We start from the raw sequence: 23,899 nt of genomic DNA, 5'->3' as shown, positions 1-23,899 counted from the left end.
CATTTGCATGTTGCACACACTCGAGCACACTTCGTTTGGATGCGTGACCGTGTTGTCACCATCCTGACGTCACGATTCCCTTGTTTTTGTACGTGGGAGTCGGGGCGTCACACTGCGTCCCCAACGTGTAACATTAAATCTGTTTCATCCTCTGTTTCAACAAGAGGTGTCAACTGCACCACCTTATTAATCACAGGAGGAATTGCTTCTCCCATCTGCTCCGGTTGTTCACCATTCTCAGAGCCCAACTGCACCATTTGGTCTGCCACCTGCACTGGCAATTCTTCCTTCTCGGCATCCAACTGCACATGAACTGCAACTGCTACTTCTGTCGCCTTCTCCACCCCAACCTCCTCTGTTTCTTTGTCCATCTGCATAGACTGTTCACCCACAGCATTATTTTCCACAAGAACCAGCGGAGGAGTTTCAGCCTTATCATCATTCTGCTCTACCCCGTGATCATCCGAGAGGCCTTTCCTACTCCCTTTTCTTCCCCCTTTCTTACCAGCTTTTCCAGGATTACAAGTCCGTGCATTATGACCCTGCATCTTACATGATGAACAGAAAGCCGGGAGCGTTTCATAAAATATTTCTTGCTTTCGGCTAGAAGACAGTCCAGGTGCTCCAATCCAGAAATGAGACAGTGGCGGTTTTGCAGCATCCACTTCCACACAGAGCCGTGCACCATCCGTTCTTGTTGCGCACCGTGTCGGATTATCACGGCGAATGAAAGTTCCAATCGGTGCCATCAAAATCTTCAAGAAAGATTCTTGATAAAAGTTTGGAGGAAGACCTGGCAAAGAAACCCATACTGGGACTCTTGATGGCTCGGCATCCTCATTGAATTCTGGTGACCATCTGAATGCACAGTAGAAGATCCCATTTATTTCACAAACCTCCCGTGATAATGCTTTGGTGAAATAAACTTCATTAGCCATGCGAACGAAGACATTACGCGGTCTCCTCATGGCAGAAACTACAGTTCTACTGTTCAATTCCCATTTCCATTTGGAAGCCTAGGTGCAAGAAGCATCTCCGGTATAGGTTGAGGGATGGCACCCACCAGATCGGCAAAGGAAGGCCGACCAGTGCCACCCTCTACGGCTGCCATGCAGCCTCACGTAATGCCCAGACCCCGTGCGGCAGCAAGAACCCTATTCTTTAGAGAGAAAAAGGCTAAGATACACATAGAAAAAGGGTAAGCAACAATATGATCATCATGTTTTTTTTTTTTTTTTTTATATATATTTATCAAACATACTATCTTTTCTTTAAGGGGAGGTTTGGATAATGAATTGAGATGAGATGAGTTGAAATGAAAGTTAAATAAAATATTATTATTGTTTTGAGATTCGAAAAAAGTTGAATTGCTTATTATATTTTGTGAAGAAATGTAGAAAAAGTTGTAATGATTAGATGACTAGATAAAAGACTTTCTATATCTAAACCTTCCCTAAAAGAGCTTTTAAACTATTAAAAACACTTTCTAAACCTCCAAACTCAAACCCAAACATGCACTGAGTAAAAGAAAATCATTTACTGACGATTTGGCTTCTCTCAATCTTGTGATTGTGAGCATCCTTTGCTGCTGAAGCAATAGGCGGGAGCCGGGGCTATGGATCTCTTTTATGTGTTCTTCAGTTGTAGCACGACTTATTCACGTATATATCCTCGTACTACAAATTTCATCATTCCAAATCAAACAATTTGTGATTCATTAGTACGAGGTTTCGTCTCTCGGTTCCAAATATCGAACCGATAGACTAAAAGAATACTTAAATAACAATGGAGAGAGATTTTTGTTCTCTTTTATGGAAAGAGACATTTTGCCAAGTCTCCTTACAGTGTTTTGAAATTATTTTGTTGACTTTTACACCCCTGTCTATCATGCTTATTATAATATTGGTTTGGTGAGACATGTTTATATTAATAGGTGTTTTTTGGTAATTGGGGCGTTTTTGACTGTGTTTATTATATTGACTCTTCTTCTGAATTGACATTAATAGGTGTTTATATTATTATATTATGTTTATTTGTGTAGAAAACTCAATGGGTATCCAATTTTCACAATTATACCACGCATTTCTCGTTTACTCTTCAGAGAGCACAGTTGCCACCACCAAGGCGTTTCTGTCTGATCTCTTTTTTTAATGTTTTCTCTTTTTTGTATTTTAATAGTTCTTGGTTTGTTTTTTTTTACGAAAAATGATAAATACAAGTCCAAAATGCACATGTTTCGGAAAAGCCTTTTATAAAAAAGTAGACTCTACCATAAAAAAGTGTGAAAAACTTCTTTCTTCTTGGTGGAGCTCATATTTTAACAAAAAGCTTGTACAAAGTTTATATACATTATTGGAACCGTGGAAGAGAGTTAACAGGAAAGGAACAGAAGGACCAAATTTCATCACATGCACCTAGGGTATTAAAATTTGAATTGACTTCTACAATTGAGTTCTCTCCTTATAAAACATCACCATGCAAGATCTTATATTCACATCAAAACACCCTCGAACGACAACACAAACAATAATAAATATCATCATGAGCGGCTCATCGTCCTTGCTAGCTCCCATTGCTAAGAGGTAATAATAAAAAGCAAAGCTTTTGGTACCTGTGTGTTAATTTCCTTTTATCCTATGAGAAATTAAAAAAGGTTGTGGATCCCACGTTTAAAAATGTGTTAATTTGAAAAAGGTTGTGGGTCCCATGTATAAAAAGGTTTTGAGTTGAGATGAATTTAGTAATTTGAGAGTTAGTTGTTTAGATGTTTGACTCAGCTTAAAATTAGACTGAAATCAATTGAGTCTTCCAACCAAACGCAACCTAATATTTTTTTTTTCTTTTTTATAAAAGTTATGTCCTTCAGACTTGCATATCATAATACGGTACTTAAGTGATTAATACATGAAACCACTTAAAATATAGAGGGTCGTCGACCAAGAATCAATAATATATTTTATTGTAGTGATTTTTCTTCAATTTTGTGTGCTGATAATGTTGATTGTACGATAAGATTTCTACTTGTTACTTTTGCAAGAAGACTAGTTATGTGTAGAATAATTGTCTCCAGTATCAAAAGTGTCTTGCAAAGAAATATGATTTTTCTACTATTGTTTTTACTGAAATTTGTGCCACCTAAACTTGGTGGATAGATTTATGAGCTACTATTCACATAAGTGTTACCATGTTGGGTACCTAAGTGTTGAACAGCCAGTGAGGTTGAAAAACTTCATTTACTTGGGAGATGACAATGATGTTAGAGTGGAGGCAATTGAAGTCTATAGTTTAAAATTAGAGTCTGGTTTTTATTTTGATTTGGATGCGAGTTTTTTCTTACCATCATTTAGACATAATTTAATTATGCTTATTGTTTAGAAAAATTCGGTTATTCTTGTTCTTTTGAAACAAGGAATTTAGTCTGTTATGAGTTTCAAGTGTTATTGGTACTATTTCTCTTTGATAATCTTCATTTGCTAGACTTGCATGCCTCTCACTTAAACATAATATAAACCTTGCATGTAAATAATATGCTACAGATCAAAGATTAATGAATGATAATTTTTCTATGCCCGGGCATTAGTATTTGAGACATATCTCGAAAGAGAGAATTTAAATGCTAGTGTCAATTGAAATTCTTGGTCCTCTTGATTTTTCAGATTTTAGAATCTGTGTTGAATGCATATAAGGCAAACAAAAAAATATACGGAAAATAGGTGTCAATAGGAGTTCAGGCATCTTAGAAGTGATACATATTGACATTCTGGTCCATTCACTATGACATCTTGGAATGGTCAACAACATTTTATCACTTTTATAGATGACTATTGTCATTATGGGTATACATGAAAAATCACAAGTATGTGACTTTTTTAGGCTTACAAAGATGAAGTTGAAAATTAGCTTGATAAGAAAATTAAGGTTATTAGATCAGGCCATTGTGGTGAATACTATGGTAGGTATGATGGATTAGGTAAACAACGTCCTAGTCATTTGTGAGGTATTTAAAAGAATGTGGCATCGTTCCTCAACACACCATACTAGGGACACCATACCAAAATGGTGTAGTTGAGAGACGAAATTGAACCCTAGAGGACATAGTTAGGAGTATGATAACTTATTCGCTTTTACTAGAGTCACTGTGGGGAGATGCCATAAAGACCGTAGTTTACATTCTGAATCGAGTAGCTAGTAAAGGAGTAGCTAAAACTCCATACGAGTTATGGACTGACAAAAGACCTAGTATTAGGCATTTTCATGTGTGATAACCTGGACTTAGCCATGTTCTCGTCTATTACTTTTATTATTTTTAGTCTTAGCCCACTTAGTTATCTTTTTAAGTTATGGCACGTAGAAAACCTAGAAAGCAACAAGGACCTTGCCCATCTTAGGAAGAGGCGCCAGAGCTCACTAAGGGGCCCAACATGGGCTAGTGAAAATCGATCACCAAGGGCGTTAGGCTTAGGAAAAAACCCTAACTAGGGTTTTGGCATGGGAGGCACTTACTTGGAAGAGGGGAAAAGTGTAACACCTGGTTCCAGCCCGAGTCTGTTAAATAATTTTGGGCTTATATATGAAAAGTCCATTTGAATTTTAACAAGTAATGTCAGAGTAACTTATGGGGTCAAAAAATTTATTCAGCAAAGTACGAATTTTTTATTGGGCTCAATATTGGACAAAGGTCCAAATAATAAATCACGGACCAAGGGGAGGTCGAAATATTTAGAACTTGGCCTAATAAATTTTTTCTAAACGTCGAAGATATGTTGGATGAGAGATTTATTTTGGTCATGTATTGCCTAAATTATTTATCGAGTACTAGCCCATTAACAAGTCCAATTTTAAGCACACTAGAGTTACAATTTTAGAGTCCCCTTCGTGATAAAATTTCTTAAACCACTGCTTCTATATATTTTGACCCATGGACGTAAATCAAGCCACACTTTCTACGTAAATTTCTATCAAGCACGACGAGGCCAACACAACACTCAGTCCCACATCCCCACGTGTCCAGGAAACAAGTACAACAACTAACTTTTACATAGCCACCAACAGAAGCACTAACTTCACTGCCTAGTTTATGTTCAGTAGTATTCTCCACACCTCACTTCCAGAATAAGACCACCGTGAACAACCCACTTTCATCTAGCAACCTCACCCCTAGAAGCAAAAACTAACCACTGCAAGCCTCCACCGGAAGCAACATGACCACCACTGAAAGAAGCCGAAACTGCTCTGTTCTTGCACCAAGAAACAAAGCACTTCCATAGCCAGAACTTCCTTCCCAAGCACACGTTTAGCCACCATTCTCGATGGAAACGGCCACAACCTGGTCTTGCTACACCCTACAACACCTTGCTACATTGTTGTCGCCTTCCACCACCGCCGCCCAAGCTACCATTGCACGTCCAAGTGGCCTCTGTTTTGGCTCCACGAAACAGAGGAAATTATTGCTTCCACCGAGTGCCACAAACCAACCATCCCACGCCGACAACTCCCACCTCCACGTCGCCACCATACTGCTTGGCTACCGCATCAAACCACTGCTCTCTCTTCTTCTCGGTAACATCTTCTTCCACATCCCGTGATCTCTCCCTCGCCATCTTTCCATCGTGATTTCTCCATCGAGGATGGAACATGTTTGAACAAGGATTATTTTGACGTTAGAAATTGGACACATAATGGGATTGTTTATAACTCGGTTGGGCAAACAGATTCCCCACTTGGCAATCTACGCTTGAGTGATTTCTTTCGCAATGATCACAAACAACATTGGTTTGAATAGCATTAAAGTTCATCTTACCTAGTTATTGTGATAGATTTGCCATCTATGCCGCCAATGTGGTAATAGAATCAAGTTCAAAAACTCCAGCTGTCTTTCTTGGCACTGCTCTCTCCGTAGACCATTGATAGTTGTTGAATGTCAATTCTTCCAGAAGTTCATATGTGGCTTCATGGGTCTTACTCATTAATGCTCCTCTTGTAGCCACATCAGCCATAGATTGATTTTTGGTTCCCAAACCATTGTAAAATGCCTATACTTGAAGCCGGGTTGGGAGGTCGTGATGTGGACACTTGTGCAATAAATCCCTCCCATGCCTCATATAATGATTCACCCTTAAATTGAGTCAATGTAGTGATATCATTCGTTAACTTTGATGTCTTGGCCGGAGGGAAATATTTTGCTAAGAATTTTTGGGCCAACTCCTCCCAAGTGGTGATGATTCCGGGTGGCAATGAGTTCAAACAAGCTTTTGCTTTTTCCTTAAGTGATAAAGGAAAAAGTCTCAATTGAATCACATCATCTATCACTCCGTTGTATTTAAAAGTATCACAAATTTTTAAGAAATTTGCAATATGGACATTAGGAATCTTTCGCACATGTGACTTTCGTATCTTTTTAAATAAGTGCTTTCATAAACTCTATTTTTAATTTTAAGTATTTATTAAAGTTTATTTTATTTATAGAATCTTTCGCATCTGACGCATTGTTAAAAAGAAAAGTCATAAGTTTAAGTTTAGTAGCACACTGTCTCTCCAAAAATTCTAAAAATGTCTTTATTAGGGAGTGGGGTGTTACACTATCTTATACTAGATGTCGCCTCATTGACAGAGAGTATAGCATAGTCTCATAACGCCTTGTGCTCTTGGTCGGTCATATTAATTTTAGATGCCATGACCTCTTTCTTTTTCTCTTTATTAATCTGACGTAAAGTTCTTTCAATCTCGGGATCGAAAAATGTAAGCTCTAATGATCTAGATCGGGGCATGCACTTCTAATTCCTAAAAAGAAAAAATCAAACTGAGATATAATTTAAACCAATAAAATAAAATCCAAAGTAGTAAAAATCTAGCTAGTATTAATATCAATAACAAATAAGTAATCCACGACAACGGTGCCAAAAGCTTGTTGTGCTGAAAATATCTGCAAATGCACAGAATCGTAACAAGTAATAAAGTATTTTTAAAGAAAACGGATGTCGAACCCACAAGGATTAATTATTCTATTGAGTACTAAAATTTACTAAATTAATTACTATTTGAAAAATCAAAAGTGTTAGAACACTAGCACTACCCAAGTATTAAAATAAAAAGTGAAATTTGTACCGTTGGGCACGCCCAGCGGTCAAAGTTGGGCGGCACACTAGCACTACCCAAGTATTTTACAAATTTGTTTTAAATCTTAGTTAGATTTACATGAATTTTCGTTGTGAATTATTACATACTGTTAGAACATTAATTATATATAGATGCATTGCATCTTAACTATCATATACAGGTATATGTAGTCTTGAGTTACTTGTCCCGGTACTTGGGTCACCATCCAATCCCAAGTGGGGAATGGGGGTGTCACACCATGTCTGGAATTTTCCCCTGGGGCTAGGCCCTATAGGCCTAATGAAAGGAAACTAGAATTAAGAACAATTGTCTGCTATTTTGTTGGATACTCGAAGAGATCAAGGGGTTTAAAATTTTATTGCTCTTAAGGTAATGCCAGAACCCAGGAATCTTGTATTTAAAGAGGAACGAATTGAAGTTCCTCTGACAAATACTGCCTCTCCTCATTCCCCAGGCTAGCATTGTGTTACGGGTTGCAATGATAGCAGTTGAATGAGATAGTAGATCGAGAATAACGTGATGAAGGGCTGAGTTTTGCATAAACAAAGGTTGAAGTCTTACATTCATAAAGAGGGAATGATCAAAACGCAGTGTTTTGTTTAAGTGTTGGTTGTTTAACTGTCTGTAATGGTGTCGTTTAGTGCTAAGAAGGAATAAATAGAACGGTGTCGTGTTGTGGTTGTCGTTTGAGTCAAGCTGTGTAGTTTCCATAACCGTTTCATGTAACTGAATTTGTCATCTATAAATGCCGTAAGTTGGGAAGGAGGCCAACTTCGGCATGCAAGTGCAATTCGTTCTCTTTCTCTATATTTCTTCTAATTCTTCTCTTACTCTCTTCTATTCCTAATTTATTGTGAATTCTGGAGGCTGATAACCTCGAATTACATCAGATTCTGGTAAGTTGTGAGCAAGGTTCATTACACATTGATACTGCCTTTTTTTGCCTTTTTTTTTTCTTTTTCCTCTCTCTAATAGGTCGGAAAATATTCATTCCATTACTTTCCAATCACCAAATGATTATACGCGTCATTTCATAGCATTTCCAAATGCGGATCTACAAACGAAGCATCAACCGCTGCCATCAGAACAACAGTGAGCCTCACGCAAGTTAGATCCACGCACTGCTACGTGTACTTCCTAGTTGCACGTGCAGCACCAGCAGATTCTTGACCTCAAAGCTTCAAACTACATCCCGCCCTAGCTAGCCCATTCCGGTCTGTTCCTGAGCCTTGCTTGCTGGTATAGTCGCTGGTTTTCATTGGTTTTTGCCAAAGATCGAGTCCTTTCGTTTCTAGCTATCCTAGTATATTTTTGTTTTCCTTGAATAAGAACATTGAGATAGTACTGGAACCGGAGTTCTCCTAAGAAATGTGCCAAAATAGACGCTCGTAATATCTTCCTACGGTCAAACCACAAGTGACTGATCATTCACTCGTTGGATCAAGCGAACCCCCTTTAGGCTAAGCCAAGGAACATTGGCTGAGAGCCATGGTTCATTGCCTGTTTTATTTTTAGTCTATCCCCTTTTCCTCTAAGCACTACAATCACTGTAATCGGATTTTCGATTACCAGAAATGAAAAAGATAGGGTCCATTTTTCATCATCCTTGTGTGTAGGACCTATTTCATTAAAATAGAATTGCAAGACCGAGCGGTAGCAAGGGAATAGTAGTTTGGGGATTCAAATCTTCTAGCATTTCTATTCAAACTTTAGGAGCTAGAGTGGGATAAAGATAAACATCGAAGTATTAAAAAAAAAAATTGTGTGAAAGAAATTATTATCACAACACACGTGTTTTGAATAATTTTTACTTTGATCTCAATCTTGATGTAATATTTTGGAAGGATATAATTTTTCTTGTACGTGTTTTTGTATATACAAGTATATTGTTGGAATGAGTCTGGCCTTGCTATTAAGTTGTTCTAGTTTTCTTTTTTGATTCTTGACGCGGTCTGGAGTTTGACTTCTATATAAGTTACATTAATCGCAAATCTGATATAGTCAGAGTCCTTTTATTTTTTAATTAATAAAACAAAATCAAATAGAGTACTTCTAATTCAAACGCTTGATGTCATGCAACAATACTTTTATAGAGATTCACACAGCATATAGGTAACGTTTCTGAACCGCTACAATTGAGTTCTCTCCTTATAAAACATCACCAGATCATCACAAAATCATATCCTTACATCAAATTAGCTAGCATTCCCCACGACAACACAACCAATAACAAATATCATGAACGGCGCATCGTCCTTGCTAGCTCCCATTGCCAAGAGGTAATAATAAAAAGCAAAGCTTTTGGTACCTATTTGAGTTAATTTCCTAGCTTTTATATAATTATTCTCTTTCTCTCCATAGTTTATATCATTCGTTGTGATATTTCGAAATCTCCCGTAATAGAATTTGGAATATGCAGATTAGCAGGCAAGGTTGCTTTGATAACCGGAGGTGCAAGTGGCATTGGCGAGAGTACGGCAAGACTATTCGCTGAACATGGTGCTAAGGTCATCATTGCTGACGTCCAAGACGAGCTTGGTTTCTCAGTTTCCCAAGACAAAAGCAACAATGGTGCCATTTCCTACGTCCACTGCGATGTCACTAGCGAGTCTGATGTCCAGAATGCTGTCAATACTGCGGTGTCGAAGCATGGAAAACTCGACATAATGTTCAACAATGCAGGCTGTACTGGCCAAAACAAAGTAAGCATCTTAGACCACGAGCAGCAGGATTACAAGACTGTTTTTGATGTGAATGTCTTGGGGTCATTTCTGGGGGCAAAACACGCGGCCAAAGTAATGATTCCAGCGAAAAGGGGAACCATTCTATTCACCTCAAGCTGTGCAAGTCAGTCACATGGATTGGCCTCACACAGCTACACGGCGTCCAAGCATGCCGTTGTGGGACTAACAAAGAATTTATGTGTTGAGTTGGGTCAGTACGGAATTAGAGTCAATTGCATATCACCATATGGTGCGGCCACCCCTATATTCCTAAAAGGGATGGGAATAGACAAGAAGGAAAAGGCGGAAGAGATTTTATCCTCCGCGGCAAATTTGAAAGGGCCAGTTTTGGAAGCAGGAGATTTGGCAGAGGCAGCGTTGTTCTTGGCGAGCGAGGAGTCCAAGTACGTGAGTGGGCTCAACCTAGTCGTGGATGGGGGTTATAGCACAACCAATGTAGCTTTTACAGAGACCATACAAAAGTTCTTCACCTAAGAACAAAAACATTATAGTCATCTTTTTTCCAAGCATGTTTTAAGCGTATCTATGGGTCTCAATCGTAATGTTTGTATGTTGAGATCTAAATAATTTCCCATGAAGTTGTAATAAATTCATGGGCCTTGATGAATAATTAAAATTTAATAGCATATTCCGTTTTTAATCTTGAATCGAGTATTTTATTCTTTATAATGTGGATTTTTCGTTACTATAATATTTAAATAGGTACGTAGAGGCCGTGACATAAACTTCTTAAATTAGACTCGTATTGGCGGCACATCATTTAAATAATTCCTTGGGTTCAAATTTTCTAGTCCTTTCTTCCAGTCGTCTCTTACCGGTTTAAGTACCTATTTAATCCCCAAACTTATGTGAGGAAGGTATATATAATAAGAGTCATCAAATCAAAATTAATTGGTACCATTACATGAGTACTATAGGAATACTTCAGAATTACCAACCAGCAAAACCAAGCACTTTCTTTTAACCTTAAATCACTACCCAGCGTTCCAGTCCAAATCGGCCAATTACACGACTAGAGCTTTTGTTACAGTTTTAGCAAGAAAATGAGGATTTTGTCAAGGAAATATCTGATTGAAAGTCTATTTTTTGATACACCGTACACATTATTGGATTGGGTCCCAAAGTGATGAAAAAATATTAGTATTTTAGTTCTGTTCTAACTACGATGTTTCCACAATATGTTCTGTCCTGCCTGCTTGCATTGGTCAATATAGGTGTCACAGCATTATTGATGGGGTTGGATATTTGTTTTTGAATGTTTGAATTTAAACATGATCCATATAGGTGTAGTGCTTGAAACTTTGAATCTAGATCCGACGTGATTTATATATTTGAACAAATAGATCTTCAGTTCAGCATGGTCCATATAGGTGTCCTGAATGACTAGAACGGTATACAGATTAGTTGCAACAGTAATGACCAATAGTTACCCCCTCTCAAATTTATTCATAAAGCCCTCACTTATGGTGAATGAATACCGTGGAAACAATCAAGGCCCATGGGAGAAAAAACACAAAAAGACCACAACCAAGAAAACAAACTAAACAAGCCTATATATCAAAATAAGGTAACCAAAACCACAAAAAAATGCTACTAACACCTTAAAGAGGGAATGCCGGAGAAGTCCAACCGGAGCAATCCTCCACGAATCCAAGGCATGTTATAGTTATTAGAGTAGACCAATTCTACGCCTGAGGCACCCTCCTTGGCTTAGCCAATCCACCACCTTATTATCTTCACGGAACACATGCTGGAAACGACAATTGAGAGTACGAGTCAAACAAACAAGCTCTTCCCAAAAATCCTTTAGGTACCAAACACCACATCGTCCTCTATTCCACCAAGAAATAACCACCATCAAATCAATCTCTACTATCACATTTGAAATATTTAGTGATTTGCAAAGCCTCAAACCTTTAAGGAGCGCCAGGAGTTCCGCTCTATTGTTAGATCAAAAACCAATAGGATAGGCAAAGGCCTAGGCAAGCCGACCTAAATCATTATGAATAACACCACCAATGCCACAAGAGATCGGGTTACCGAGACTACTACCATCAATGTTCAACTTGCACCACCCCGGCAGCGGCTTAAGCCACTTTACCACTTTGCAACAGTTAGCTTTTGGTGCAACCAGTTTAATCCACTGGCCTCTAGGATCATGCTATCCCAGCAGAACAACCTATTGGGGTTCTTAGCCGCATGATAAAGGGAGCCTATCCACACACAAATAGAATGAACAACAGCTTCATGAGTTTCCAAATTACCTTCCATTCGAGCAAGACATCCTCTCCTCCAAAGACTCCAAGTAACAATGATGGGCATGATGCCGATTATAAAACCCACCTGGGAGGAAGAGCTAGCATGCCTGAACCAAGTGATAGAATTAGATTTCGAAGATTTACCAAGAGGAATACCAAAAATGTTGCCAAAAAAAGACCAGACTTTTTGAGGAAATTCACCCTCAAATAGAACATGGTTAATATCTTCATGATGGCCTACAATATAATAGTCACATTTGGAAACAAGGGGAATACCAATACGGCGCAATCTATCATCCACACTCAAGGCCATATGCCAAGCCATCCAAAAATGGATAGACATTCTTAACAGAAGGCTTTTATGCCAAATCCAAGCGTGCCAATCAAGAGAGGAACCTCTGAAACGAAAATAATGGCATGCAGATTTGGTAGAGAATATATCTATCTCTGTAGGAGTCCAAACTAGTACATCGTTTCCGGAATTAGGCCCAGATAAAGCGACTATATTATCATCCACATTTTCTTGACCTACTAAGTTCTCAAGAAGATCCACATCTCAACTATCCGACAACCTACACTCTTTAACTTTTAGCAGAGCTGAACCCACTAATGGCATCTCATTAATTAGAGGACCATTATCCCTCCATTTATTATACCAGTAAAAAATCTCTCCTTCTCTAATCTTCCATTTGGAATTATTCAATAGCAACGGAATACAATTAGCAGCCGTTCTCCAAAATCTTGACCCTTTAGTAGCATCTATTAGAAACCAAGGTTTCGATCCCACATATTTAGCTTTGAAAAAATTAGCCCATAGAGAAGTACCTTGTAGAAGGTTCCAAGCAAACCGCATATGCAAGGGTCACAAAGAATCCTGGAGATGCCGTAAACCGAGTCCCCCTTCTTCCACCAGGTTGCAAATATGTTTCCAAGCCACTCATTTCTTTCTATCTTACCCATTGGATTCTCCCCAAAAGAAAGAACTTATCAACCTATGAATCGTGTTGATAGTAGCTTGAGGGACTTGTAAAACAACAAAAAGGTGAAGGGCCATGCTAGATATAACATGCCTTAACAGAATAAGTTTTTCTCCAGTAGACAAAAGCCTCATCTTCAAAACATTGATTTTTTGCCTCACTTATTCACCATGCCTTCAAGATGAGATTGCTTAAGACGCCACGGAATTATAGGCACCCCTAGATATTGAAAAGGGAAAGTCCCCTCCACAAATATATAGAATCATCTTCCTTGATAATGTCTCTAGTATAACCTTTAGTCTCCTTTATATAGGCCACCTTGTATAGAATATTCATTTTGTGATTGATTAATATTGATCCCAACATGGTATCAAAGAATTGCTTCTTAATCACCTAGTCAAAATTCTACCTATTTTATTTTTTCTGGGGGAGCTATTCTGTTTAACTTTTTTCCAGTGCCACTTGTCATTCCAATGATCTTTTAAGCTTCTTTCTAGTATTTTTTCAGAGGTTTCAACATACTGTTGGAATCCTCCAACAAAGAACTACTCAAAGGTGCATCCAGATCTCTTGCCAGAGTCTTCACGCATTGCAAGAAGTTCTACCATGCCTTCCTGCACCTCCATGTTCGTCCGAACGTCTGCTTCACCCATGTGCACATGTCCCTCTATCACCTAAGCATCCACATGACCTCCATCAGCACCATTGATCGTCGATTTTTGACCATTGACTCTAACAGTCAATCAGATGTTTTCCACTCAAATGTTTGCCCTGATTTCATATTTCTAGTCTATGTTATCATAATATCTCTAGCAATGACTCAAAATTGTATTTCATGTCCAATTCCCATTATTTTGGATGGTACAAACTACACTATTTGGGCTTAATTTATGCGTAGCTTTCTCAAGGGTCTTAAACTTTGGCTCTATGTAATTGGAGATATATTGACATCCACAAAGGGCTCTACTGAGTCTGATGACCCCTTTTGGACTCGTTTCATTGATTCGGAAAGTAATCATTATCATATTCTCACATAGTTTCATAATACTACCACTCCATGAATTGTTTCTTGTTTGGCCCTTTTGATGAGTCATAGTCTTCCTAGGATATGCTTGTCACTCCCTACTTATCGGTTGATTGTTCCCAAGATTACTTACTGATACTTGATCTCTATCAACTAAAGAACCATGCTAGAGTATCAATGACTGTTTTGCCCATATGCAATTCTTATTTGACCGGCTTTCTCTCTCAAATCCAACTTGGAGGGATCCAGAGGATGCTAAACTATATGATACATAGAGAGAACATACTTGACTACAACAGTTTTTTATGGCACTACGTGATGATTTAAAACCACTTTGAGTGAAACGTTTGCATCGGACGCCTCTTATATCATAGGACTCGGTTGTTTTTAGCCTTGTTCAAGAAGAGGCTCACTTCTAGACATTGCATTCCCATCATACCAATTCAATCTAATCTACCACATCTTCTAGTTCATCATCTTCTCAACTAGAGTCACTTGAAAACGTGAGCCCTCATCACCTTCGTTCCAAGAATCAGGAATATTGTCGCTATTGTAGTTAAATAAGTGTGATTTTTATTACTCTTTTATTTATGTAAAGTTTCATTTTTTCTTCAATACTATTGATTTTATTTTATTTCTATATATTTTTCTTTATTCTCTAAGATTTGAAAGATTGTGAAGATTTAGTACGAAAGAAGAGCATTTTGGTATAAAAGAAGAGACTATGGATTCAGACCAATGAGAGGCAGCAAGATCTAAAAAGAGTCGAGGAGATTTGGACTAGGAAATTTGCGACTAGAATTCGCAACCAGAAGGTGCAACAAGAGTTAGGCGACAAGAGAGATATTTTACCTTCTGGGAGAGAAGACTTAGTGTATGGCTCCAGGTGACTAGATTGGGCGACCAGTCTAAACGATCAACTTAAGCAACCAACCTAAACGACATCGAGGGAACCAACTAGCAAATGCGAGCAGCTTTACCACTCGGTAGGTTGGCGAGAGAGTTCTATCATCCCAGTCAGAGTCTTTCCACTCGGTAGGCGAAAAGACCAATTATATTCAATGCACACGGCATCTACCTGGTGGGACCCTTCTGAGTTCCACAATAATTAGTTGACAACCAAATCCTCCCGAACTCCATAAATCAAACCGCATAATACTGAATTTTCCATTTTAGATAATCCCGTTATTCTTGAGATAATTTCTTTTATGTTAACATTTATCTTTAGAAACTATTTTCCAGATCTTTAGGCTAGATTGTAGCTGCATTTATCTTGTTTTCAGATTTAAGTTTTGATATCTATTTAATCCCGTCTTATGGGATGAATAGGGTAGTTAGTTTTTAGGAGAGTTTGAGTTTAGAGTAAAAATATTCTAAAGTTTATTCTTTGAGTTTCTTTCGAGGAGACGGATCTGGAGGATAAAGGAGAGAGTCGCATGCTTCGTCAACCGACTCCAACGAATAACACCAGTTTTATTCTTGTTCTTTTCAATTTCATTATGAATTAATTTTATTTTCTAGAGCTTTGATGCAGTCTAGCATTGAACACACAATTTATATTCTAAGTTATTGCATTTTCAATATTTCTATAATTGAGTGTTTATTCCTTATTCTTAATGCTTACAATTTTTTGGCTAATTATTGTTCGATCTATTGAATCGCAATGAGACCGATAGGTAATTTGTGATTAAAGCTCTAAGATTAAACACTATTAGTTGAGCGAAAGAAGAGATACTTTAGTGCAACTAGTGTATTTTCAAGAAAAATCTAAAAAACTTAATGAGTCTCCAATTAGTTAAATTCACATAGAGATATGAAGTTATTAGTCGGAGATATTTTTGGTATTGTTCAAGAGAAAATGTTGAATAGTTACGGGATTTTTATCAACTTGGTATAATTAGAATTCTGTAATGAGGAAAAATAAATTGTGTTGGATTTGTTAGGTGAAATTAAACGCTCTAGATTTATTCTTATTATCTTTAAAATCTTAGTTTTAATGCTCTTTTCTTCAGTTTAGTTTAGATAATCTATTCTTTAAATTTTGATTTTCCAAATAGTAATTAATTTAGTAAATTTCAGTATTCGATAGCATAATTAATCCCTATGGGCTCAACATCCATTTTTGTAACGACCCGATCCTATATTTTTAGGGATAAAGTACAGATAAATTTTTAGGCCCAATAAATGAGTTAAAGCCCATATGAGAATTATTAGGTAGTTTTTTTTAAACCTAGAGTTAAGGCTCCATTATTATTATTATTATTTTTTTTTTTTTGCAAAAGTTTTCTTTTCTTTATTTTGAAGAGTCTACAGAATCTTTCGAACCTGGGCTCTGATACCAATTGTAACACCCCGCTTCCCAAAAAGACATTTTAGAATTTTCGGGAAGACACTATGCTACTACTAACTTAAACTTAAAAGCTTTTCTTTTTAACAAAGCGCCAGATGTGAAAGATTTCCATAAATAACAAACTTCAATAAATACTGAAAATCCAAAATAAAGTCTGCAAATAAAATCACATGTTTAATTAGAAATTTATGCCAATTGCGTGTTTATTTTATAGGCGACCGATTACGTGCCGAAAATAGTAGATTAGCACTGCAAGATAAGTAGCATGATCATACTCACGTATGTACGGTAAACGGCATGTCTTTTATAAAAATATTTTGCGTGTATGCCCTTCTTTGGAAGCTCCTCTTTATGTACCCAATCATGATATATTTATGAAAATCTATGATTTTATATGAAGATTTATGCATTTAATTATTTATTAAAATCCATGCTTTTATGTGAAAGTTTATGAATATTGATGATCTCATGTGATAATTTATGCATTAAAATAATTATGGGAAGTCATACATGATTTTATGTGAGAGATTATTCATAAAATTATTTATGAAATGCAAGATTTTACGTAAAAGTTATGCACAAAATTATTTTATGTGAGAGTTATGCATAAAATTTTCTATGAAAGTCATGAATATATGTGAGGGAACTTGTATCACGATATTTATGAAAGAATGCGATTTCATTTGAAATCTATGACACGATATGACAAGTATGTATGTGATTTCTTTTGAAATCTATGAAATGACAAGTATGCAAGTATGATTTTAATTAAATATGTAACGGCCTATCTTATGATATGAAAACGGTACCTATGTTATGGGCATATTGCATTGCCAGGTCGTGCATGCTGGTAGTGCACCCAGTATGTCTTTCTTATGTATGGATTCCACAACCCGTGGCCACGGGAGGAATCATAATCTACTTAGATTCGCTAACCCTAACTTATGGGGATTAACAGTGGGTAACGGCATATGATAAATGAAAATATAAGTCCATGTTCATGTTAATTACATATGTATTTGTGAGTATGCACGTTTTTCAATAAATCTTATGTTTATTATGTTTACTGTATGATGTCTTGCTTATTGAGTATTCGACTCATTTTAGTTGTTTTTATGTTTTTAAACTACCCAGGTGATGACATTTATGGGGATGAGACTGTAGAACAGAACTTGACCCCGGGAGGCGAGGCAGAGGCCTAGATAGATTATGCTATGATTATTTCTATGGTTTATAGTTTAAATAAATTATTTTGATAAGCACATGAGACTTCCGTATTTTTTTAAATAAGTGCTTCCGCAGACTTTATTATGGATTTTCAGCATTTATTGAAGTTTGTCATTTATGGAAATCTTTCGCATCTGGCGCTTTGTTAAAAAGAAAAGCTTTTAAGTTTAAGTTAGTAGTAGCACACTATCTTTCGAAAATTCTAAAATGTCTTTTTGGGAAGCGGGGTGTTACAATTGGTATCAGAGCCAGGTTCGAAAGATTCTGTAGACTTTTCAAAATGAAGAAAAGAAAAATTTTGCAAAAAAAAAAAAAAAAGAAAAAAAAAAGAAAACAAAATGGAAAATAAAAAAGGAAGGGAAGAAATGTCTAGGCCAAGGTCTCCCTAAGGCAGGGTTCTACTCTGTAGTAAGTATGTTATAAATTTTTGTTTTAGTAGTTGAATGCATTTTGATTGACATTGTTGAAACATGCATGTTAGAATGGCACCCCGTGGAAGAAGACCACATGTACCCCCTCTGAGAACGATACCTTACAAGATGGTAATTCAGAAGTACTCGCTGCCGCAACGACACGTTTCTTTCAAATGATGGTCAATGGTGATATGGTGGTAGGTAGAACCCCACATATAGGATGCACATTAGAATAGTTCTCCTGCCAGCACCCACCTACTTTCAACGGCAGATCAAATGCCATGGATGCAGAGAGCTGGATTGAACGATTGGAGCAGATCTTCAAGGCACTTTATTGCACAGACGATCAGAAGGTGACTTATGCTGCCTTTAACTTAACAGATGCGGCAAACAAGTGGTGCAAGTCAACACTAGCACTTTTGCAGATGGAACTAGGAGATGGAGTCTCAATCACATGGGAGTGTTTTAGGAAGATATTTTTGGAGCGTTTCTTTCCTCAGACTCTTCGCGAGTCTAGGGCCCGTCAGTTTGCAGATCTTACCCAGGGAACAATGACAGTAGACCAATATGCTACCAAATTCATAGAATTGTCCCGTTTCGCCAGTTACTTAATTCCTAATAAGGAAAAGAAAGCTGAAAAGTTTGAGCGTGGTCTAAATCGCAGGATTAGGGAGCTTGTACATACTCTCAGGAATCGGAGTTTCACGGAACTGGTCACCCATGCTACCATTGTTGAAGAAGACATTCAAGAAAGTATCGACTACAATAATCAAAGGAAGTGACAGCAGCAGCAACAACTCCAACCAGCATCACATAGGGATAAGAGGCCTTTTCAGGATAACGGACAACGCCCACAACAGGGTCAGTCAGGATGGCTCCCCGTGTGTGGGAAGTGTAGTAAGAGGCTTGCAGGAAAATGTTTGATGGGGACCGGAACATGTTTCAAGTGTGGGAAGGAAGGACATCATCTTCGAGACTGTCCTGGGAAGAACATAGCTACTAATCAAGCTACAAGAGACGAACAAAAGAATATGGCACCAGCTCGAGTTTTCTCCCTGACACATTTGCGTGACACTGATACGCCCGTCAATGAGAACACAGGTAACTAATTTCCTCAACTAGAAATAATGATTTTTGTTGGGATATTAGGTAAGTAGGTTGTAATATTCATGATGACTATTGGAAATATTTCATGTGCTATAGGTTGCACGATTCTATCTCAGCATGAATTATAGGAGTTAGAATATGAATTTGGAGAGTCTTAGGTTACGATTTATTTGAGATTATTTTTACATGTAGAGAGTTTTATTTTTGTATGTGGAGAATTTAATTACTTCATATGGAGTTAAGAAAATCATCTAATGAGCTTATCATTTTAGGCTTGTAATCGAATCCATTATTTAGGTTTACAATTTTGAAGAATTAGCTAGGTTTAAGAATAAATATCGAAGGATTAAAAGTATGAGAATAATAGGTTCAACTAAATGATCAAGGATTTAGAATAAAGACGACGAAAGAATGGGGAGAATAAGTACTCTGGTTTTTGAGGTCTAGCAAATTCCAAGGACAAAATTTCTATAAGGAGGGGAGATTGTAACGACCCGATCCTATATTTTTAGTGATAAAGTACAGATAACTTTTTAGGCTCAATAAATGAGTTAGAGCCCATATGAGAATTATTAGGTAGTTTTTTTTAAACCTAGAGTTAAGGCTCCATATTTTTTATTTTTACTCGAAGCACGTGTGTGTTAGAGTCCAAACACTATTACTATTCTTATTTCCTCTTCATAATAAAACTCCTAGCTACCAGATTTTATTTTATAAATTTCAAACAATCCACTCGCATGCACATGCACGTCTCTCCCTTTGTTTTCTCTAGGGTTTTCCACCATGTTTTTTATATACATACGAGAACTTCCTTATTGATTGCTATCGAACTATGGTTGCCGCAACAACCCTCCATCACCTAGACTCCTCACATGGGTAGATTTCTCTTCATGCACGGTTTAGTTGCTATCTGTCTATCACTGCATACACGGCTCCATCGTACCGCTTCCTCCGCATACACGTTTATCACCTCTAGAGTTTTCTTTTCTCTTTTGTTTCTCATCCACCTATGTTTATAAAGATGCTTTAGCCCTCCTGCATGAAAATTATAGTCCACTGCCGCCAACATCAAAGTAAACGCACGCACGCAGAGTACCTTTCACGAACTCATCGAATGCTCAGCCCGTCCCCAATCTATCACGCCGTTTTCTCTCCACCGTGAATACTGAAAACAACCGTGTTTCCTAGCTCAGCCCTCCACCGTGAGCCTCTTCCTCCGAGCCGCTCCTCCCTCTGCCGTGAACTACCACGAAAACAAGACTCCCGCATGCCGGAAACCATCCCTTTCTCCCTCACATCTCACGGCCTCCACACCACATCCGCGCAGCAGCACCAAGAACCACCAGTCTTCTCACACCCCAGCCACCCCACTCCACCTCTCTAGCCCCTCCACCTCGTCGCCACCAGCACAGAAAGAGCCGGCGAGCACCTCAAGCCACCCCAGACCGTCGCACGCCTCCTCTTCGTCTCACGGTAAGTTTCTGTTTTTTTTTCCATGTTGTGTCCTCCCTCTCCCATTCATCTAGTCTCTCTCACTTGGTCTCTCTCTCTTTCTCTCTCAAGCTTTTGGTTCTCTCTATCTCTCCAGCCTTGAGCCATCGAGGAACCACCCAGCTCCGTCGTTCAGCACCACCAAGCTCGAAAGCCTCATGCCTAGCTCTCGGTAAGCCCCTGCCCGAATAAATGCAACTCGCGTAAAACCCAACCCGAATGCATGCAGCCCCTAAAATCATTTTTTAAGTGGGTTAGTTAAATTACAAAAATGCCCTTTGTATTGTTTTCCAAAAATACCCATGCCTATTTAGGATTTAAAAGATGAAAATATTTTAGTGCTAGAAAGAATCTAGGTTTAGGAAATATAGACTATTTTAGTATTTTAGGTTTTAAATAAAATCACATATTTAATTAGAAATTTATGCAAATTACGTGTTTATTCTATAGGCGACCGATTACGTGCCGAAAATAGTGGATTAGCACTGCAAGGTAAGTAGCATGATCATACCCACGTATGTATGGTAAACGGCAAGTCTTTTATAAAAATATTTTGCGTGTATGCCCTTCTTTGGAAGCTCCTCTTTACGTACCCAATCATGATATATCTATGAAAATCTATGATTTTATATGAAGATATATGCATTTAATTATTTATTAAAATCCAAGATTTTATGTGAAAGTTTATGAATATTGATGATCTCATGTGATAATTTATGCATTAAAATAATTATGGGAAGTCATACATGATTTTATGTGAGAGATTATTCATAAAATTATTTATGAAATGCATGATTTTACGTAAGAGTTATGCACAAAATTATTTTATGTGAGAGTTATGCATAAAATTTTCTATGAAAGTCATGAATTTATGTGAGGGAACATGTATCACGATATTTATGAAAGAATGCGATTTCATTTGAAATTTATGATACGATATGACAAGTATGTATGTGATTTCTTTTGAAATCTTTGAAATGACAAGTATGCAAGTATGATTTTGATAAAATATGGAATGGCCTATGTTATGATATGAAGACGGTACCTATGTTATGGGCATATTGCATTGCCAGGTCGTGCATGCTGGTAGTGCACCCAGTATGTCTTCCTTATGTATGGATTCCACAACCCGTGGCCACTGGCTAAATCGGAATCTACTTAGATTCACTAACCCTAACTCACGGGGGTCAACAGTGGGTAACGTCCTATGATAAATGAAAATATAAGTCCATGTTCATGTTCATATTAATTATATATGTATTTGTGAGTATGCACGTTTTTTAAGAAATCTTATGTTTATTATGTTTACTATATAATGTGTTGCTTATTGAGTATTCGACTCATTTTAGTTGTTTTTATGTTTTGAAACTACCCAGGTGATGACATTTATGAGGATGAGACTGCAGAATAGAACTTGACCCCAGGAGGCGAGGCAGAGGCCTAGATAGATTATACCATGATTATTTCTATGGTTTATAGTTTAAATAAGTTATTTTGATAAGCACATGAGACTTCCGTATTTTTTTTTTAAATAAGTGCTTCCGGAGACTTTATTTTGGATTTTCAGTATTTATTGAAGTTTGTTATTTATGAAAATCTTTCGCATTTGGCGATTTGTTAAAAAGAAAAGCTTTAAAGTTTAAGTTAGTAGTAGCACACTGTCTTCCCAAAAATTCTAAAATGTCTTTTTGGGAAGCGAGGTGTTACAGTTTTCTTTAAAAACATTTTACTACTTGTTACAATTCTGTGCACTTGCAGATATTTTCAGTACAACGAATTTCTGACTCCATATCAATCCTTAAAGTTTGTAATGGTCACTTCTAAAGTTAATCATCAATAAATTTTGGTGAAATTTCCATAAATCTATCCTTAAAGTTTGTTGAACTTACAATCTTCTATTCTAAAGCCTCGTGTCATACTTCCATAAAATCGAAAACCTCAAATATCTTACTCCCCGAACAGATCACCCAGACCATGCTGTTCCTTTCAAACCTTGATATTATAAAAGCACACCAAGTCGATAAAAGTTCAAGCCTACTCTGCTAAATATAACAATAGCGTTCTCAGTCGTACCATCTTCCTGCCATAACTTAATCCTTAACCCGTTTTTCAGCTTCGAACGAAACGAACAAAATAAAATAAACTTAATAAATAAAAATAACATAATTCCAATTCAAATAAAATAAAATTAAACAAAACCAATAAATTCAATTTAAATAAAAACGATAATTTACAATTAATCCTTTAAACTTTTCTAGTACTGCACACATGGTTTTACCCATTCTTAGCCATATCTTTAACCAGCAGATATAGTCATTCCTATCATCTTATATTGTAAACCCAACATCGCTCTAAACTCTAGTACATCTTTAGAATCCAAACCACAAAAATCTAAACCATAAATCTTATAAAGATTATTTCCAAGTCATGTCCTACATCCTACAGAATAAACTTACCAGATCTAAATCTTCAAATCCCATCAAAATCAATCATAAGGTTTTTAGAATCTCGAACTTAAATATCCACATGATCATTCTTAAATTCATCAAGTTCCTACACTGAAATCTTTACACCCTATGATCCCACAGAAATCTAAACCTCCAAGGTTTATAGTATGCAGAATTCAAACCTGTCTCTGATACCAACTGTAACGCCCCATCCCCGAGGGTCCGGAGAGTTAACTCATATACCCTGATAATCAACTCTAATAAGGCTAGAGTACTTCCAAATTCAAGAATATATATTTTCCTAAACCTCAAATCAAACGTAAATACTTCAATTAAATAAATCATATAAACTCATCTATCCAATTTTCAATCCAGCAACTGAAATAAAAACAACTCATCTTCATGTCTCAAATAACAAACTAGAAATAATGAAACATTAACATAAGTCTCCAAAAACCGTCTAAAACCATTGAAGCAAACTTAAGAAATATAAATAACTTCCAACATCAACACTAATACCACGAGATACCCAACAACCATTCACTGTTAATCTTCTCCACAAACTCTAATACTGATCCTCAACTGAACCATCAATGTCATCTGAAATATTATGGAGTTAAAGGGGTGAGTTATCAACAACTCAGTAAGCAGAGAGCATATACTAGCATGTAAACATGAGCATTTATAACATTAGATAAGCCGAACAAAACATTTACTTTCAGAATGCAGAAACAAAACTTGTACA

At 37.1% G+C, this 23,899-nt stretch overlaps 3 protein-coding genes and 1 pseudogene across 4 annotated transcripts; 3 read left to right on the top strand and 1 right to left on the bottom strand.

Annotated features, from left to right (window-relative positions):
* Positions 1-107: 107 nt before the first annotated feature.
* On the bottom strand, positions 108-938 carry LOC121240826. The gene has a single exon (XM_041138353.1). It carries the CDS (start codon positions 936-938, stop codon positions 108-110), a length of 831 nt encoding a protein of 276 aa, XP_040994287.1.
* A 1,432-nt stretch (positions 939-2,370) lies between these two features.
* Positions 2,371-10,350, top strand: LOC121241712 (secoisolariciresinol dehydrogenase-like). 2 transcript variants are annotated; one of them, XM_041139599.1, is made up of 3 exons: positions 2,371-2,495; positions 9,330-9,395; positions 9,536-10,350. In XM_041139599.1, exons 1-3 carry the CDS (start codon positions 2,476-2,478, stop codon positions 10,332-10,334), a joined length of 885 nt encoding a protein of 294 aa, XP_040995533.1. In that variant the 5' UTR covers positions 2,371-2,475; the 3' UTR covers positions 10,335-10,350. The 2 variants fall into 2 exon arrangements, with proteins under 2 accessions (XP_040995533.1, XP_040995532.1); XM_041139598.1 differs by lacking the exon at positions 9,330-9,395 and having other exon boundaries at positions 2,371-2,582.
* On the top strand, positions 6,055-6,153 carry LOC121241739 (annotated as a pseudogene).
* An 8,040-nt stretch (positions 10,351-18,390) lies between the features above and the next one.
* On the top strand, positions 18,391-18,891 carry LOC121240825. Its single transcript, XM_041138352.1, has one exon. It carries the CDS (start codon positions 18,391-18,393, stop codon positions 18,889-18,891), a length of 501 nt encoding a protein of 166 aa, XP_040994286.1.
* The last annotated feature ends 5,008 nt before the right edge of the window (positions 18,892-23,899 follow it).

This window comes from Juglans microcarpa x Juglans regia, chromosome 7S (genome assembly GCF_004785595.1).
Source record: "Juglans microcarpa x Juglans regia isolate MS1-56 chromosome 7S, Jm3101_v1.0, whole genome shotgun sequence".
NCBI lineage: Eukaryota > Viridiplantae > Streptophyta > Magnoliopsida > Fagales > Juglandaceae > Juglans > Juglans microcarpa x Juglans regia.
Note: the sequence above shows the minus strand (reverse complement) of the source record. Positions and strands in the feature narration are given on the sequence as shown.

Coding starts and splice junctions, on each gene's coding strand:
- LOC121241712 (XM_041139598.1), top strand. CDS start 2,476: ATGCAAGATCTTATATTCACATCAAAACACCCTCGAACGACAACACAA. Junction 2,583..9,535: donor CTAGCTCCCATTGCTAAGAG/GTAATAATAAAA, acceptor TGGAATATGCAG/ATTAGCAGGCAAGGTTGCTT.
- LOC121240826 (XM_041138353.1), bottom strand. CDS start 938: ATGGCTAATGAAGTTTATTTCACCAAAGCATTATCACGGGAGGTTTGT.
- LOC121240825 (XM_041138352.1), top strand. CDS start 18,391: ATGGATGCAGAGAGCTGGATTGAACGATTGGAGCAGATCTTCAAGGCA.